At 32.9% G+C, this 17,491-nt stretch overlaps 3 protein-coding genes across 3 annotated transcripts; 1 reads left to right on the top strand and 2 right to left on the bottom strand.

Moving 5' to 3' along the window:
- The first annotated feature begins 485 nt into the window (after positions 1-485).
- Positions 486-8,457, top strand: LOC106714734 (fibrillin-2). Its single transcript, XM_045678266.1, has 14 exons — positions 486-671; positions 2,499-2,693; positions 2,909-3,121; positions 3,399-3,593; positions 4,213-4,422; positions 4,554-4,739; positions 5,100-5,315; positions 5,391-5,585; positions 5,806-6,018; positions 6,182-6,379; positions 6,553-6,768; positions 7,314-7,505; positions 7,864-8,085; positions 8,212-8,457. Exons 1-14 carry the CDS (start codon positions 617-619, stop codon positions 8,343-8,345), a joined length of 2,640 nt encoding a protein of 879 aa, XP_045534222.1. The 5' UTR covers positions 486-616; the 3' UTR covers positions 8,346-8,457.
- A 3,096-nt stretch (positions 8,458-11,553) lies between these two features.
- LOC123721100 (inducible metalloproteinase inhibitor protein-like) lies at positions 11,554-12,329 on the bottom strand. The gene is made up of 2 exons (XM_045678453.1): positions 12,066-12,329; positions 11,554-11,773 (listed from the first exon to the last, which is right to left on the bottom strand). Exons 1-2 carry the CDS (start codon positions 12,226-12,228, stop codon positions 11,565-11,567), a joined length of 372 nt encoding a protein of 123 aa, XP_045534409.1. The 5' UTR covers positions 12,229-12,329; the 3' UTR covers positions 11,554-11,564.
- Positions 12,330-13,577: 1,248 nt separating this feature from the next.
- Positions 13,578-15,833, bottom strand: LOC106714906 (inducible metalloproteinase inhibitor protein). Its single transcript, XM_014508028.2, has 3 exons — positions 15,464-15,833; positions 14,919-15,113; positions 13,578-14,216 (listed from the first exon to the last, which is right to left on the bottom strand). Exons 1-3 carry the CDS (start codon positions 15,516-15,518, stop codon positions 13,996-13,998), a joined length of 471 nt encoding a protein of 156 aa, XP_014363514.2. The 5' UTR covers positions 15,519-15,833; the 3' UTR covers positions 13,578-13,995.
- Between the last annotated feature and the right edge of the window lie 1,658 nt (positions 15,834-17,491).

Raw genomic sequence — 17,491 nt, 5'->3', positions numbered from 1 at the left:
TAAGTTTGTTATTATAATTAGTCCAAGGATGATTAGTTTGGCAATTCACTAGAGATGGGTTGAATAAAATCGATTATGGAATTTTTCAATTTTCAATGGTTGTTCTTACATTAACTTACATTCGAAAATTTCGTGATCAGTTAATTTTTTTGAATGTTTTTTAGTTAATAGTGCGACACATTGCCAAATAACTTTAATATATCCAAAAGAAATAAAACACCTGAATTATAGTACTCATTTGTTCGATAAATTTTATTACAAGACCAATTCTCGATAGTTCATAGTTGTTCGTTATGCGCGTATGATCCGACACTATAATACCCGTCCATTAAATACGACATTAATCATCACACAAAATCAATTCTATACTTCATAGGCGTCAGTTGTTAAACTAATCATCCTTAAATAGACAAACTAAAGTAAAAGAAAGCTTTAACGCAAAACCCCAAAATTCAAACACTGACAGTAGACAGAAGTATGAAAAATGTAAAACAATGTTTATTCATGTGTTCTACCTATTCATTGTACACGTTTTTATACTTATACGTATTAAAAAATTGCTATAAAACTCGACTAGCAAGTTTAATCGGCGACAGACGGTGTTCGTCATATCACTATGGTTAAGTTTTTATTATGTATAATTGCTTACATACTCCTCGGAACTAGAGCAGGTGAATAAATTTGCTTTATCATACATGTTTTCTGCACGGTTTCAGAAACTTCAATCAATTTAATTTATTCAGAATCCTGTTTATGATATTAAAGACTAACAAAATTATTGATCCGGTGGGCATAAGTTAACCTAAATTATGACAACTTACCTTACTAGCGGCCTCTTGGCAATGTCAAAAAGGTGTCTTGATGATAACAGTTTGACGTGTCGTTCCAGATATTGTTGTTAGTGTTTTTTTTTTTAAATGATTTAATATTATATTTACGATGTAGATATTAATTCATATTTGTGTTGATTTTATCCTTATTGTATGTTACTACTGCGAGAACGCATGTCTAGAAATATAATGTTGTCTCTCTTATTCCCTTGGCGAAAACTGAGATAGCAATAGGGCCTATTTCTTCTGACTTAACCTATTGAACAGGTTTTTGTATAAGTGATGCGGCTGTGGAAAAACCGTAGAAAGTGATTAAGTTAAATAATGGGTTTTTTCGAAAATATTTCAGTTTCATCTGTAATCTTTGTACATACAACAATGAAAATTGTTCTCTTTAGATAACATTATAAATATAAATTTTTGAGATTTCTTGTTATAATTTGCACTATGATTATATTTATGGATATTTAAAATCGCGACTCCATGCGTGCGGAGTAATAAAAAAAAAAACTTAATTAATAAGCCTATGTGTTCTTCCAGGCTATGTTTTACATCTACGCTAAATTTCAGCGACATCCATGCAGACGTTCTGGAGATATCTTCTAATAAACATCCATTCATCCATACATCCAATCATTCGCATTTATAATTTTAATAAGATAATAAGAAGAACTTTCATAAATACATAACTTTCATGTACTATATTTGTCGTATCAAATTTTATTAGTGCTGAAAAAAAAACAATGTAACCTGTTTGTCGTATTAAACATATTCATGTACATGTGTTATATTAGTCATGCTGTCGTTAAGTTAATAAAAATTGGGCGAAAGCAGATTTGAAACACCTGTGTAAATATATGACAGAATCAAACACGTGATCATTACAATAAACATTTAAAAATGCTTCAAAATTAGCTGCTAAATGTTATGAGCTAAGAATACACATTTCTTTGAAATATTGCTATTTACAACTTATATACTAAGAATCAAATCTCTATAAAAAATCTCTCATAAAAAAATATTGTTTGTTTGTCCCGGAAAACCTAAAAATTACATAATCGATTTTAATAATTCTTTCACTTCTAAATATAATCTAGTATTGAATTAAGTATAGCTAGAATATCAAAATTATTATGCAATTGTTCGAAACGAAGATATTTTCAGTAGTACATTGTACAACTATATGTTTTCTTACGAAACTGAAGAAGTATATGGGAGTGACGAAACAAGCGATTCTACGCTCGAATAAGCTTCATCGAAAGTAAATTTCAGACGAAGTATTCTCTACATCTAATGGTTAGAAAATCTCAACTTATGAATGTAAAGGATAAAACATAAAATGTTAACATGGTTCCATCTATTCAGGTTCTGTCGTGATTAAGTAAAAAATAAAACGTATAATTATTTAATCGTGTTGTGACCATAACATCATTTTATTTCAACTTATTTTTATCCGCTATAAAAATGGACTATTAAAAAAGAATGGACAATTTTTATAGCATCGACTGTAAAAATATTCACATGTGATTATTCAAAAATCGGTATAGAAATCAGAAATTCAGAATAAATAGTCTATAACTATAACATATGGAAGAGATCCACAAGTGGATTCATTCGAACTAATGATGATGAAGGTATTTATGATGTGGTGATAATATTAAATTTTAGAGAATGTGAGTTGCGGCGACAATGAAGTGATGAATAATTGTCCTGCTTTGAAATGCGAGTATTGTCCCACGTCCGATGCAGAAGCTCGAGCATGTCTAAATGATACGCAGGATGTCTGTTCACCAGCCAAGTGCACCTGTAGGAATAACTACAGGCGTCTGCAGAACGGAACCTGCGTACCTACAAGAGAATGTCGTTAGTATACTATTATTCATAAATTATTTATATCAATTGGAACACTAAATGAGGTCCAAAACTAGCCAACTTCAATCTGGTTCCTCTTACTTTGTATAGTTTAAGCTAAATCACCTTTATTTCGCGACTTCTAAGTTGTCTCTACAGTTATTATTAATCTACTCTTCCAAGGACTTGGAGATAGCTATGTATCTCATTTGTTTTGCTTTACACAGCTTTTTTCAAATGCCCTGGAGCCAATGAAGAGTTCGACGCATGTCCTGTATGCCCCAGTGATAACTGTACTAAGGCCACAGCCGACGGTACTTGTCATTTTGTTGGCCGCATCGGAATAGTACTGCAGTGTCGGCCATCTTGCAGATGCAAGAAGAACTATTGGAGAGACGGAGATCTTTGTGTACCGTATGAAAAATGCCCAAACATTAAGAGTAAGTCACACGAAAGAAACATGTCATTTGGTAATGTTACATATTCTTTATCCCATGCGTTACACGAGTTCCTTCCTTAAAGGCCAGTAGCAGATTTTTTCTGGTACAATTAATGTTAATAAGTGACGATGATCATTTATCTTAAGAATTAAATAGGATGAGGTGATATATTCTGTATTAATATACAGTTACTACCATGTAAATAGCCATAATTATCTTAATGTTCATATTCTTCTTTATTTTGTTAATCGTGATATCCGGCGCTACTTTATAACAGAAGCTGCTAATTGCACTCGTCCCAACGAAAGTCTGCAGTGCATCAGATCATGTCCACCGTTGGCGACTTGTGACAATCGCAACAAGACTTACCATTGTCTCATTAATACATCTGCACCTTGTAACTATCAATGTGCTTGCGACAAAGGATTCTATAGGAACACTGACGGATTTTGCGTCACCAATAATTTATGTGGTAAATACAATAATGTTTATTAATTTTGGTAATTTATCTTTAACCTCTATTCCTTATTTTTAAAAGATAAAAAGATCAAGGTATTATGATTTTGTTTTTTTTTTTATATCATAAGGTGACAAACGAGCAAACAGCCACCTGAATACGCCTAAATAGCGATGCAATCGCTCCCCATAGACATCCGCAATTGCAGATGCGGTGCCTACCTTTAATCGACAGAGGATGGGACGCACAGAAAGAGGATATGTCCTCTTCCTATGGGTCTTCTACTCCGTCAAATCCACATCCGCTTCATATCATTTCCTTATAATAAAAGGGGGGAAAGAGAGCGTGGACTAAAATTAGGCCACCGGCACGCACTCAGACGAAACGCAGAATTGCTTCCACTTCACGCCTGTCTTCTGTGTGGTCCTGGTATTGCACCGGTTGTCGCCACCCATTCGTGCACCCGACAAATATTGTTGTTGCAGGATCTACCACTGTTAAACGCAGTAACAGAGAAATCAGCTACTACATTGTTATTACAGTATTTTTAAACGTGTAACATTCTTACGAAGATATATTGACATTCAGTTAGAGGAATGAGACGAAAGGTGTTGAAATTTATCTATGATTTTAGATAAGAAATGCAATGACCCGAACGCGGAGTATAAACCGGACAAAAAGAAATGTCCATCGGATTTATGTAGTTCCATTGTATCAAGAATCGCGTGCAATCCAAACGAGCAAGGGCAGCCAGGGTGCGTCTGCAAGTCGGGCTTCTTGCGACTGAATGAAAACTCAACCTGCATTCCGGCGAACCAATGCCCAGAACTGGTTAATGCACCTGGTAATAATCACTTAGTACCTGAGTAAAACTATCTAATTCTTTCGTATTTCTACGCTAGTTAAATGATACTTTGCCTACTTAACGACTCTGCGTGGCAGTTATACCTTCAGACTAATAAATAAATGTTTCAGGTAATTGCACGGGACCTTACGAGAGTCTCAAATGTGTAAAATCGTGCCCTCGACCTAGGACTTGTATAGGTCGTTTCTTACGTTACAAATGTTTAAATACTTCTGAGGCTTGTAAGAATGAGTGCGTATGCGATGACGGATACTACAGAAATCCGGATGGATTTTGTGTGACTAGTGATTTATGTGGTAAAGTATAACGTTAAGTTTCATTTCGAATAACACGATCGTTACATTCTGAATCATGTTGAATTTATGTTTTTTAAAAAGTTAAAGGTTTTGTTTTTACAGTATTTAGTGTGTGGGGGGGTGGGTGTTACAATCTGAGTTTGCCTGTTAAAAATAATGACGATACAAAGGTGCTTATTGCAAGTATTCGGGCTAGGCCCACTGATATCGATAAAATAGAAAAGTTACTGCAGCCAATAGACATCAGCAAAGATTGCACATACCTTGTTGGAGAGAAGGAAGGATGACTATTAATCTAGTGGCTAATACTGCTGCGGTCTCTACAGCAGTAAAAATGTAATATTAATTTACGTGTTTCAGATAAGAAATGTACCGGTCCTAACGAGGAATACAAAGCAGACAAAAAGTCGTGTCCGCCTGAGATATGTCGGTCTATTGTAGCGAGGTACAAATGTGATTCAAAAGACAAAGGCCAGCCGAGCTGTGCGTGCAAGCCGGGATTTTTGAGATTGACCCTGAATTCAACTTGTATCCCAATAAAACAATGTCCAGAATTACAGGGTTCGCCTGATTATAGTAAGATTAGATAAGTTTGTTACTCAACTTATTTATCTACAAACTTTAAGCGCTTTCATAACTACCGGTTTTCAGATAAACCTAAATGCACTTTACCGAACGAGAGCCTAAAATGTGTGAAGTCTTGTCCTCCGCCGAAATCGTGTAAGAACCGTGGCGTATTGTTCAATTGTTACCAAAACAAGACCGAGATCTGCCAAGACAAATGTATCTGTGACGATGGATTTTACAGAAATGAAGATGGATTCTGTGTAACGAGCGATCTCTGTGGTAAACAAAGCTTGAAATCTAATAATTTTTTTGTATCTGCCTGTACAATATATTAATTTTGATAACTTATTAACCTAAATGTATTTCTTATTATTTTATTATTTTACCTCTTTTGCAAAAAAAAATCTGCTTTGACTACTTTTTTTCATACACTAAAATATTAACCATGTTTATGTGATAAATCATACTTGTGTAAACAGAAATAAACGTTATTTTTAAGACAAGAAGTGTACCGGACCAAACGAAGTATATAAGCCAGATAAAAAGCAATGTCCTCCCCAGACTTGCCAATCTAAACTAGCTCTATTTAAATGTGACCCTGAAGAGAAAGGTCAACCGGGTTGCGTCTGCAATCCTGGCTATTTACGAGCAAATGTTAACTCGACTTGTATACTGTCGGAACATTGCTCACAGTCGCCGAACTCCACTGATTGTGAGTGGATTTTTTTTTTGATGATGTCGACGATTATTTTTATGATAATATGGGACCAGAGCTCTTTCACGGTCAAAGCTATTGTTGAATTGAATCGTTGGAGATCTAATTTTTAATTAAACTTATTATGTCGTCCCTAATTAATTTTTATTTATTTTGACAGCAAATCCCTTGAATTGTTCTCTTCCTAATGAAAGTTCGCAGTGTATTGGATCATGCCCACCTTTGAATACCTGTGGCAACCGAAATAAAACTTACCACTGCCTTATCAATGCATCCGCGCCTTGTAAACAACAGTGTGCGTGCAACAAAGGATTCTATAGAAATTCCAATGGTTTTTGTGTCACCAGTGAATTATGTGGTAAGTTTTGGTCAAGTTGTTTATGTATTCATTCTTATATCACTGTACCACTTTTAGTTCAGCGGTTTACAATCAATTTATAAACAATCTTAACGCAATTCGTAAATTTGTGTTATAGATTATGCTTGGGAATCGATAACAATTTATTAATTTTCATTGTTTATTTATTTCAGATAGGAAGTGCTCTGGTCCTCATGAAGTCTTTACAACTGATAAAAAGGAATGTAATCCTGATATATGCAGCTCTATTGTGTCTAGATATGCATGCTATCCTAATGTCAAAGGTGTTCCCGGGTGCGTTTGTGAGTCAGGCTATTTAAGATTGTCATTAAATTCGACCTGCATTCCAATAAATCAATGTCCCGAACTTGCTAATTCACCTGATTATAGTAAGTATAGCAGTAATTGTTGAGTTATTTGTGTATAATTTTTTGAAGGTAATTGAATTCAGTTTCCAAGCAATGGCTTTTAGGTGTGCCAACTGGGCACTGATTGTTTCGCCAGTGTCGCGTTGAAGAGGGAGGCTCGAAGGAGATTGATCGGTGATGATGTTGCAAAATTTGATCAGCTGTGTAGTAAAGAGTAGTTTTTTTGAAGGTATCTCTGGAACGGCTCAACGGATGTTGATGAAATTTGACACTGATATAGGACAAAGCCTGTAAGAACATATAGGCTAATTATTTAGTTTTTTTAATTTCGGACGCGGACGGAGTCGCGGGCGACAGCTAACTAACTATGTATGAGTGCAAAAGAGTGCAGTTTTGGTCCGTTCTTGCATATACTGAGTTGGCTACACTTTGCCACATTTTAGTTGTTTTGTTGTTGAAGAATAAATTGAAATTATTTTTTGTGAGAATAAATATTTTATTTACTTTCCTTTTAAAACCAAACCTTTATTATTTTTTTCATTTTATTAATTACCGTTTTTTATCAGATAATAATTGCACCAAGCCTAATGAAAGTCTAAGATGTGTCAAATCTTGCCCGCGGCCGAGGACATGTATAGGCCGTTACTTACGTTACAAATGTCCGAACGTTACTGGAGAGGTTTGCGAGAACAAATGCGTATGCAACGATGGATACTACAGAAACTCTGACGGCTATTGCGTTACGAGCAATTTGTGCGGTAATATTTTTTGGTTATTTTATTGACAGTTGCTTGATAATGGTTCTGTTTGTAAAAGCATTGTCACTTCTGTGTACTATGCTAAGTCAATAGCATAGTTCTACTAATTTTTGCGACCCATTTTGATGATATCATCAAATGCTGTTATTTTAAACTTGTTCAGGCGGACTTCCTTGCGCCCACGGGCATGATATTATACAACCGAGGGAAATAAAGCTTAGGGTTCACAAAGATGTAATGTAGCCGCATATGATAAACTAAATCAATAAAATTTTGAAAGGAAAAAAATAAGTCAGGAGTCTCCAAATTAATGTAAAATTTGTTTCTTTTGACATTAAAACGCTTACACTTTTTGTAGATAAAAAATGTACCGGCCCTAACGAAGAGTACAAAGCAAATAAAAAGTCATGTCCTTCCGAAATTTGTAAGTCGCTCGATATAGACGACGAATGTAACCCTGAAGAGGAGGGCCAGCCGGGATGCTCGTGTAAAGAAGGATACCTCAGAAAAGATCTGAATTCGACTTGCATGCCTCTAGAACAATGTCCAGAATTCGAAGACTATCTCGATTATACTCCCAGTAAGATATTAATGCAAAAGAAAATAACTTAACACTCATATTAGTGTACAGTATCAGCCTTTTTACTAGGGATGTATCCTTTTAAAAGTAATCTTGATTAGTGTTAAAAATGTTTTTCAACTACAGGAAAGGGATGCCTCGTACCAGATTCGGAGCAAGAATATGAGAGTTATCCTGTCGAAGCAGAAGTAGAATATTGGCGGTTTGTAGAAGTGCCATCGAAGGATCAGGTAGGCGTTGATGATAAACCTGATAACTAACTGACACAGAGTTCAAGGAACACCTTAAGCAGTCATTTCTAATAAAGATCTTGCATTTAAATTGATGTTATTATTTCACAAACGTGTTATTATTTAATAGGTTAAAATGTTACGTAGTCTGCCCCAATATAGAGTTACCACTAACGCTCGTGACCGTCACTATAGACTTGAAGTGGGTATTTTCTAGGAACAATTTCTAAAACCCTGACCGGTAAGGTACAAGGCTAGATTCAAAACATCTAATTTTTGCATAACACTATTTAATATATATGAAAGAAAGAAATGCTCCTTCTATTGTATAATTACAGTAAATTAATGAAGGAAAGTCAAATATTTTAATTAATTTCTTGTAATACGAACACAAAGTAGGAAAGTTCTGAAATGTATTGAGATAACATTTCCCGGCGGAAACTGTTAAGGTTTGATGGATGCTATTAATGGTGCATTACGGAAGTCAAATCAACTTAAATAAAGTAATGGTGTTACTTAGTAAATGTATAAAGTTAATTGTTAAGGAAAATATCACATTAGTTGGTTACCATTGAAGCTATAAACATGCGTGTTTATATGAGTTTTGTTTTATGCTGCACATTTTTGTTCCTCGTGAAATATGGTTCTGCAGGTTAGTACTTTTCATCAATTTTTTGCAACGGTTTGTTCTTAATTTGATTACAATCCCATCCAGTTTCATACTTGAATTGTAGAATTTAAAATAATTTTACTTTTTAAAATGGTTGAAGGATGATGCGAAATTTACTAGAGTCTGGTCTAACCCTCCAATATTTTAGAGCTGAATAAAAATGACTACGGCGTTAAGTTCCAAATCTAGTAGTACCCATTTCGAGATAATCTATTTTAAAGACGCCAGTTTAGCAATAGTGATATACAAGATTTTCATAAATACAGACCAGTATGTGGATTTTGCATCATTCTTTAGGCATTTTGCGGTTCTGCATTTAATCAGGTGATTTTTATTAATCGTAATTTTTTAATTATTACTCAAGGACATTAACTGTAATATTTACATATTAGCTGTGTGTTCTTTTATCCCTGACATAGTTTTATAAGGAAACAAACAGTCAATTATATTGAATTTAATTAGATAAAACCGTTTGTTATTAAGGAAAATTAATATCAACATTATTATTTGTTTATTAATGTATTACAATAGTATATTGTTTACATATGTATTATATACTAATAGGTCTATATAAAAATAATATATTGTAGGCGACCTTGTGTTCGCACTGGCGAAACATTCACATATAGATATGTTGAGAGGAGAAAAATTACAACAATATGACTGAAGTGATTGTTTCGAATATGTAAACTTGCTGTATTCTTGTTTTGTAATAGAAAATGTGTTTAGAAATCTGTCACCTCTGTTGTTTCTTTTTCAGATCCTATGAGATGTTCGAAAGCGAACGAAATATTGGACTGCATGTCTCCTTGTGCAGAAAAGACTTGTCTAACTCGTAACATCGAATGTACGAAAGAAAGTTTTGGTATTTGCAGAGTTAAATGCATTTGCAAAAAGGGATTCTATAGAGATACTACTGGCAATTGTGTCTCATCAAATGACTGTGATTACTAAGAAAAGAAATTGATATTTTTTCAGATTTATATTTTTTATTCGTTTCATTCGTTTAGCGTTCTTAATTTTAGATCACGAAACACACGGGAGTTGAAAAATTTTAATTAAACTTTAAATAAAAATAATTTATCTTAAGACAAGAAATGTATTTAATATAAAAAATGATACCTTGCTCAAGCAATTGTCCAAGAACATAAGTCCAAGAAATACAGTCAAAACCGTTTATGGCGACATCGTTTAGAACAACATACCGGTTAAATTGACCAAAATCAAAGGTCCTGGCTGAATGTTATATACATATCTTTCCTATTAATACCTGTCACCGGTTGTTACAACTATCGGTTTTTACGACTCAATATGAGTAGTCCCTTCGATGTCGTTATAACAGATTTTGACTGTAACTACTTTGTATCACAATAACAGTCTAACGTTGGGACGTAACGTTCCACAGATAAAACATGTTTATTGCACAAAACATATTGTTTTGGTTATAAAACGGGGTGCTTCGAACTCACGTTTGTGGGATAAGGACAGGGAGTTTATGGCGGTGATGAGAAGGATGAATATATATTTGTACGTTTGTTTCAACTATGGAAACCCTTCGATGCGTTAACCAGAGCTTATGTTTAATAACTAAAATATGCTTAGAAGAATAACCTCTGCAATAAATAATCCTCCGTTTAATGCAGTTTATTGCTGTGAAATGTAATTATTGTAATAATATTTATTTATGAGGTGAATAAAACACAATCTATATATTTTCCGTAGTTGCATTACACGAACGTGACTCTGAAAATGATTGCAAAACATTTCATTTTCAAATATATGATAACTATAAGTAAAGGAATATAAATTAAATCGTTTTTATTGTAAATATATAACAACATACGATATATAAATGCATTTATTAGTTAAAAGACACACATTTACAAGTTTAATTGTACGTTGATATTTCTAACAAAATTTATGCGTATTTTTTTTAGGATCGAAATAACTATTAGAATAATATTAAAGATAATAATACTGTAACTCGCACTCTTATATATGGCACCAACAAAACAATTAGGCAGCAAAAAAAAATCATCAGTGAATCAGAAGGGAACATTTTTTTTTGCATAATTTTGGTGATCGCTTTTTTATATCGAGGTTTAAAATAATTAAATCTTACCTCTTTTAATAGGGGTTACTGCAATACAAAAATACGTATTTATGAAAATTTTCAGACAATCATACTCGGAGGAGGCATAGGAGGAGAAATAAGATAGTAAGACTGTGCCTCCTCTCTTACGTCGATAAAAGGTAAACAACGCATCTGCAATTTCTGTTGTCTATTGGTAGCGGTCGCTTTTCTATTTCGGCGAATTCAGGTGGTGGCTGCCTGTTGGTTTGCCACCAAATGATACAAAAAAACTTAATTACACTAATTTATAGTTGATCGAATCTTTATATTTAACGCTAAGAAGCTACTTGTAGTGACTCTTTCCTAGTCTGTAGACTTCTTTAAAATACGTATGCATATGTGGGGCGCGGAAATAGTACCCCTACCAAGGCAAGCAGGGCCGCATCATCGGATCTTCCTTAAAATATAGTACCTATGTTTACTATCAATAGAAATACTGGTAATACTAACTATTGCATTGTTCGTAAGGAACGCAAACGTTGTTTTTACGCCAGTGGTGGTAAGCGCAACGACACTGGGGCTTGCACTGCGTCACGATGCCGATGCGGCCCACTATTGGGCATCGGCCTGATGGCGTTGCTTGGCTGCAGTCGTCACTGGGGCATTGCGGCGGACACGCGTCGAATATCTCATTATGCCCGCATGCAATGGGAGCTGGAACGTTAGACAAACCATGACCAAATATTGGCCAAACAAGACTACTTTAATAAAAGTCAGTAAATAAAACTGTCAACGTATCTTATGTAACAAACAGAAAATGTGATATTTTATATTTTTAGATGAAAATATTAAAACACACAACTTTAATATAATTGGTCTGGAACATACTGCAATAATTCAGCCTTTGTAACTACTACATCTTGCACTGGTTTCTGAGACCAAAATCTCGGTTTGAAACATATTGTTATTTCTATTTACGGCATTCTATGACAAGGATAGTAATTACGGCAAGAATGTGTGGGAATGCACCTCCCCCGTCGGTCACGGCTGTAGTTGAATCTGCAAACGCACTTTGGGGGAAGTTTGACGTTGCTAGGACTAACGCAAGCCTGACGCAGCGCCTTCAAACTTCGAGGACAGACGCGGTCGGCGCATGGTGTCGGGTTCATCACGAGCACTTCATTCCTACGGCATCTCAGTTTTGCTGTGACAAAAATTAAATTCTTACAATATTGAAGAAACTATTCTTGGACTTGTATTTATTACGTTTATTTTAGGAACTATTTGATCAACTTTTTTATTTAGATAAAATTTATTAGTCAAAGTTCGCGCTTTCCAGTTCAAAACGTTGCCACTTGCTTCGAAGGGCCTTAATCGCATTGTCCTCTGCTTATTTTCCGTTATTAATTTAAAAAAGTTTACAAAGTTACATATAACTTAATAAAAATACCTGAAGCTGTTGCAGTGTGTAAAAAGAGACAAAAAGAAAGAATTAAAAAACAATTATGAGGCAGCATTTTCTAGAAACATTATCACACGATTCGACGTTTCTTATATAGATTCTCGTCCGTCATAATTGTACTTTAATGTATGAAACGTGTTGTTTTGCACGATTTATTATTTAAAAAATGATAAAAAATTTATTAAACATGTAGAGATGGTAACATAATCTATTTTATGACTTGTTATTCCATAGTTTACGGACTAATAATAATAGGTTTCTTCAAGAAGTTCTTCTACTTTTTACTTTATATCTAAATTATTTAAGATTATAATTTTAGCAGGTGTTAGGATCAACATTTACGAGAGAAGCATGCTATTTTACGGCAGTGATTTATTTCCCTTGCTTAGAATAGTAATTGCCGATTAATATATGAAATTTAATTCAATCATTGTGAAGCAAGACTACAACATAGTAAGTACTCACAGTCGTAAACGCACATTTATAACTCCCGATAAGCGCCTTTATTTTTAACGAGTGTTTCTGCCAAATTAGGAAATTGCACTTTAAAAATGTAAGGTACAAGAATTGCTCAATTAAATAGAAAATTCTTCATAAAATAAAAAAAACATAAAACAACAACAAATATCTTACTGAACTTCATTAAAGTGTACTAAGAACAGTTCCTAATGTTTATCTAGAAAATATCAATATATAGGACAAGTTATGCCCTGTGCCCTGGCCTTCTGTTCTGTCAAAGAATAGGATACATTACCTAAATATGCTGACTCATTTTCATTTTAGGTTTAGGGAATACATAGGTAGGTTTAGAATAAAAAGAATTACTTAACTATTTTATACGTCTCTACTTTCAAAATTGGATTTTGTTATCTCAGTTGACTATATTCTCTCAGAAATTGAAATTACACAACTCCTTTTTTTAAATTTAATTTGTCTAGTCTTACAAATATTTAATACACACACATTATTAAAAAAAAATAAGATTTATTGAATTAAACAAATATTTATATACATTTAACATTAAAATATTCGAAAATAATGTCAGTAAAAAAAATTGTGTTCTTAATTAAAAAATGTAGGAACAAAATCAGGAACTACTCGTAATAGGTAATAATTATTTGAACTATAGTTGAATTAAACTGGTACTACAATTGCCAAAATACAATGCATTTGCTTGAAATTCAATCATATTTTCTTTCGTATAAAAATGTATATTCTTCCAATGTAAGCTGGTAAAATGGTGAAACCTTGCTGCTGTCGTTTTCCTGTCATTTTTGGATATCCGATTTTTATCTCAGTTTTTGCTTCCCATGTGTGTTACACAATAATGTCTGTTTCATTTGGTCTTTTGTATTCACGGTTTGTGCGATTTTGAGTGATATTTATTGAAATATCACTCAAGTTGACATTTTAATCCATAACTTCATAGGTAAATTAGACATTTTATTTTTTAAATTACAATGAGTTGGATTATTTAATCTTTATTAACTATGCATTGTTGGTAAGGTACACAGACACCATCCTTTCTCCAATATGTCGGTTGACATTGACAAGTGGGTAGACATTCAACAACAATTAAGAATAAACCAAATAAAGGGCATTCTCCGTTCGGCGTTGCTTGAGTGCAGTCGTCTGTAGGGCAGTAGCCTGGACAGGGATTGTATTCTTCGTTTTCATTAGGACAATCGAATGCAGCTGAGAAAAAATAATAAGTTTCATTTATGAAAAATTTCAAACACGCTTAACGCTTTTGAATTATTTTCCATTGAAATATACAGAAAATAATCAAATGAAGTAGAGATAAATTAAAAGTACTTTGCTTTCAAAATAAATAGAATTCAAAGTAACACTTGGTTACTGATATTGTTAGCAATTTATTTTTTATCGTTAAATTATAGTTATACAGTTATATAAAATTTTCACACCTATATACATATTTTCCGTGTTAACTGAACGTGTTGTCACGGTGGACTGACTGATAATTGATTCGTTTTCTATGTATGACGTAAGTAGGTAACAACTTGGATCGACAAATTGTAAATTACCCCAGCACAAAAGAAGTAACTGATAAATCAAGATTTATTATCAGACGTCAGTCGTGAAGTGAAAAAGAATTGTTAACTATTGCGTAATTCACAAGAAGATAACGTTTTTAGAGGTTGTAGAGTTGTGTTTGTATATACATTTATAGATTTTGTAATGGAATATTATACAATCGGAAATTGAAACCTAAGTTTAAATTAAAAACATAATATAATTTTTTGTCGAGGACGTTAATTTCCTGACGAAATATTATAGCAACACACTCGTAAGCTAAATTTTAGTTCTTATAGTGTCGGTACCATATTCGATTCTAAGTGTTCTAAGTCAATATGTTTTCGTAAACAGAACACTTACGGCAGTCTCTCGCAGGTATGCAGGTTCCATTCTCAGCTCGTCTGTAGTTAAATTGACACACGCATTTCGGAGGCGGGCAATGTTCCCTGTTCGGACGTCTGCAGTTGGTGAACTCACCGCTCTTTGTTGGACAAACATCAGAGCAGTTCGAGGGACAACGGTTTAATTCCTCATTAGGTCCGCATGTTACTACAGCTGTTGATATTATAAAAATGTTAAAAAATAAATGTAAAAAACATTCATTTTTAATCATTTAAACCCAGCTTTGATCGGTACGGACTACCGATCAAAGCTGGGTTCGAAGACCTGTATTTGAGTATTATCATGAACCATATGGTTTTTCTTTCATCGACCCAGTATGGAATAGAAATAATAGTAAATTTTCAATAATCTAAAATGTTTAAGAAATAATTTATAAAAGTATAATTGAACTTTATCATATAAATGTTCATAAAATGCCACAAAAGCAGACACCAAGAAAGGACTGACAAAATTATTACCTCTAAAAGCTCTAAAATAATTAGGAAAAGAATGAAATTAATTACCTGCATATGCCGTGTAGATAAAAACAATCGCAACCACTAATAATATCTTCAACATTTTGAAAAATTAAAAGAGAAAACGAAACAAATGAAAATCTTATATTTCTAGTCACCAAAAAGTCCAAAGCAAACAAATAAAATAACCAACAAACTATTTAAATTAAGAATTAACAATACGCCAACTGGCTGGTAAGAAACGGCGATGTGTATTGAAAAAAATTAAAACTGCGGCTTGTATTTGTACATGATTTAAACGGCAAGGGATTCCCTCGTTCCTAACACTGACGTAGAGAATACGGAAATTTAACGGATTAGGAACGGTTAATGGGGAATGGGACTAAAGTTTACTTGTGCCAAATTGAACAAACATACTTCAACGACTTAGTTTCCTTATATTACATAACAGCAAATATTACTTACTAGTATGTAACTATTGAGACTTACGGAAAATAGATTGCCATTTTCAAATTATTTTATGACAAACAATTGAAGAACAGAATTTCCTAATTGATTTAAATTATGTTTACTAATGAAAATTAAATAAAATCAATTAATATGCATTAAATTAAAATATTTATCTCAAAATAGTAGAAGTATAGGCAATAAACATTTATTTGCTATTGTTTTTCTACAATAGTGTTTTATTTTTACAAAATATTAGCTTACTCGATTAAAAATTAATATTTTACTGCACTTCACACTTTCCAAAATATATATTATATCCAACGTATTGCAGAAAGATGTAATTCATTTGTTTATTGAAAAAAGCCAATTTAAAAGAACAAATTGATATGAAATTGGATTAATAAATATTAATGAGGCTTGTGTAATGTTAGCATAGAACCTATACGTTGTTATTTCGCGTTTATCCTTGAACTATTTCTATTATTATATTGCATATTTTTAAATTAAATATTTTAAAGTACGATAGTTGTTTATGTTTCGCTTGCACTTTTTGATTCTAAGTTAATAAATAAATATATACAAGTAAATAAAAAAACAAATAACCACCTTTTTATTAAAATAATATGAGAATGATGACGAATCAGATTTCAAAAATGTCTACGAACTCTCTAACCGGTTATTTACAGTCATTGGCCAGTTGTGACGTCTGTAACATATGGTTTTTGTCGTATTCCCAATAGGTACCTTCGTAACATCTGGTTTTCCTGCGAGTTTGGGTAATTAAAGAATAATCATGACATTGGACGACGTATTTTAGTTTTATATATAGAAGAGAAGGAATTCACATATTTCAATTTTTCTAAACCAATCATAAGCTATTTATGTTTAACATAAATATCGGAGTTTAAAAATTAAAGAGTTCAAAAGATTTTTTTGCGGTACAACAAACTCTGAGACCATTTTTACACACATACAGCTAGTCTACTATCTGGCCAGTACTAAATTTAATTAAAAATGCAGTTAGTAATTAAAAAATGCTCAGATATAAATTGATATTTATAAATGTTAATGTAATGTAGTATTGTTTATATTGATTTAGTATTGCATCACTAGATGCGCATATCACATTGACCTTGTCAGGATTTTACGTCTGACAATGACAAGGTTAGAATTGTCGCTGTATCCGGCAATGGTACCTATTATTCGTTCAGATTCATTATTAACTACGTAACTAGAACAATTTCAAGCTTACCCCGAATCTTTAGAGTAGCGTTAAGGTAGCTCTTAGGTTTAACTAGATTTGTTTTCCAGGTCTAGTTTTATTAATACCTATTTAGTTAAATATTTATATAAAAAATAAAAGAATCTGCCATCTACAGAACATCCAAACAAACAAAATATTATACTTTAAGCAAGGAACATGATATTTATTACACACGACAGATGGCGTTATAAATAAATATCTAAAGTCTAAAAAAGTTAACTAAAAATTTTAAAATTTGTAATTTAATAGTAATCTTTATTATCTAAATAATAATTATACAAATCTTCATTTATCTTAGCTTCTATTTATTTCTACGGGATCAGCTCCACATCTGTAATGAGTTGAAAGGTTGGAGAGGAGGG

Source organism: Papilio machaon, chromosome 6, assembly GCF_912999745.1.
Source record: "Papilio machaon chromosome 6, ilPapMach1.1, whole genome shotgun sequence".
Lineage (NCBI taxonomy): Eukaryota > Metazoa > Arthropoda > Insecta > Lepidoptera > Papilionidae > Papilio > Papilio machaon.
The sequence above is the reverse complement of the archived record's forward strand: the minus strand, read 5'-3'. Positions and strand labels throughout refer to the sequence as shown.

What these genes read in the sequence shown, in the direction of transcription:
- LOC106714734 (XM_045678266.1), top strand. Translation starts at nt 617, where the DNA reads ATGGTTAAGTTTTTATTATGTATAATTGCTTACATACTCCTCGGAACT. An exon ending in TGTAACGAGCGATCTCTGTG is followed by an intron (nt 5,586 to 5,805) that starts GTAAACAAAGCT and finishes GTTATTTTTAAG; the next exon opens with ACAAGAAGTGTACCGGACCA. An exon ending in CTATCTCGATTATACTCCCA is followed by an intron (nt 8,086 to 8,211) that starts GTAAGATATTAA and finishes TTTCAACTACAG; the next exon opens with GAAAGGGATGCCTCGTACCA.
- LOC123721100 (XM_045678453.1), bottom strand. Translation starts at nt 12,228, where the DNA reads ATGAACCCGACACCATGCGCCGACCGCGTCTGTCCTCGAAGTTTGAAG. An exon ending in CATTCCCACACATTCTTGCC is followed by an intron (nt 11,774 to 12,065) that starts GTAATTACTATC and finishes CTAACGTTCCAG; the next exon opens with CTCCCATTGCATGCGGGCAT.
- LOC106714906 (XM_014508028.2), bottom strand. Translation starts at nt 15,518, where the DNA reads ATGTTGAAGATATTATTAGTGGTTGCGATTGTTTTTATCTACACGGCA. An exon ending in TATCTACACGGCATATGCAG is followed by an intron (nt 15,114 to 15,463) that starts GTAATTAATTTC and finishes TAATATCAACAG; the next exon opens with CTGTAGTAACATGCGGACCT. An exon ending in CATACCTGCGAGAGACTGCC is followed by an intron (nt 14,217 to 14,918) that starts GTAAGTGTTCTG and finishes ATTTTTTCTCAG; the next exon opens with CTGCATTCGATTGTCCTAAT.